The 581-nt window shown below is 61.1% G+C and overlaps 1 protein-coding gene across 1 annotated transcript in view; it reads left to right on the forward strand.

Annotated features, from left to right (window-relative positions):
* Nucleotides 1-581, forward strand: part of FAAH2 (fatty acid amide hydrolase 2) — a gene marked incomplete at its 5' end in the record, with an annotated part of 3,626 nt that overhangs the window by 690 nt on the left and 2,355 nt on the right. Inside the window, one exon of the mRNA XM_010135659.1 lies at nt 339-458. Coding sequence (XP_010133961.1) covers nt 339-458 — 120 coding nt within the window. The remainder of the gene's footprint in view (nt 1-338; nt 459-581) is intronic.

Raw genomic sequence — 581 nt, forward strand, 5'->3', positions numbered from 1 at the left:
CCATGTTACAAGGACCTTCTGCAGGCACATCTCACAGCAAGCGCCCGTGGCCTCCCCGGGGCCGCTGCCTGGCATCTAGTCACGCAAAGGAATTCTTGTGTTTCAAAGAGATCATCTGTGCTGCTCTGGGTGCTCTTCTGGAGCATCTTTGGGGATGACGTGGAGGGCCGTTTGGGGAGCTCCAAGGCTGTTGGGAGATGGAAGGGGCCCTCTGCTGCTCGGGGCGGAGGGGAGTGGGCAGGAGCTGTGGAATCCCCTGCGCGGCAGCCACGAGGAGCTGCTCCTGGTTCCCAGGGGCTGACCGCAGTGCATCGCACCCTTCCTGCTCTTCCCCCTAGGTGGTGGAGCACCTCGAAAGCGAGCTGGGGGTCCAAGTGCAGCGTGTGGCGATCCACAAGATGAAGTATTCTTTCCAGATCTGGTCAGCCATGATGTCATCCAAGGACAGCGATGGGCAGGTGTGTCAGACCGAGCTGGCAAAGGCATGAATTCGGTGGCAGCAGGGAAGTGGCTGTTTGGGGCTGGCCATGGAGAGCTGAAGGCTTCCCAAACCCGGCTTGGGGCTGTCCCGGCCCCCTTTG

Source organism: Buceros rhinoceros, unplaced genomic scaffold, assembly GCF_000710305.1.
Source record: "Buceros rhinoceros silvestris isolate BGI_N320 unplaced genomic scaffold, ASM71030v1 scaffold33194, whole genome shotgun sequence".
Taxonomy (NCBI): domain Eukaryota; kingdom Metazoa; phylum Chordata; class Aves; order Bucerotiformes; family Bucerotidae; genus Buceros; species Buceros rhinoceros.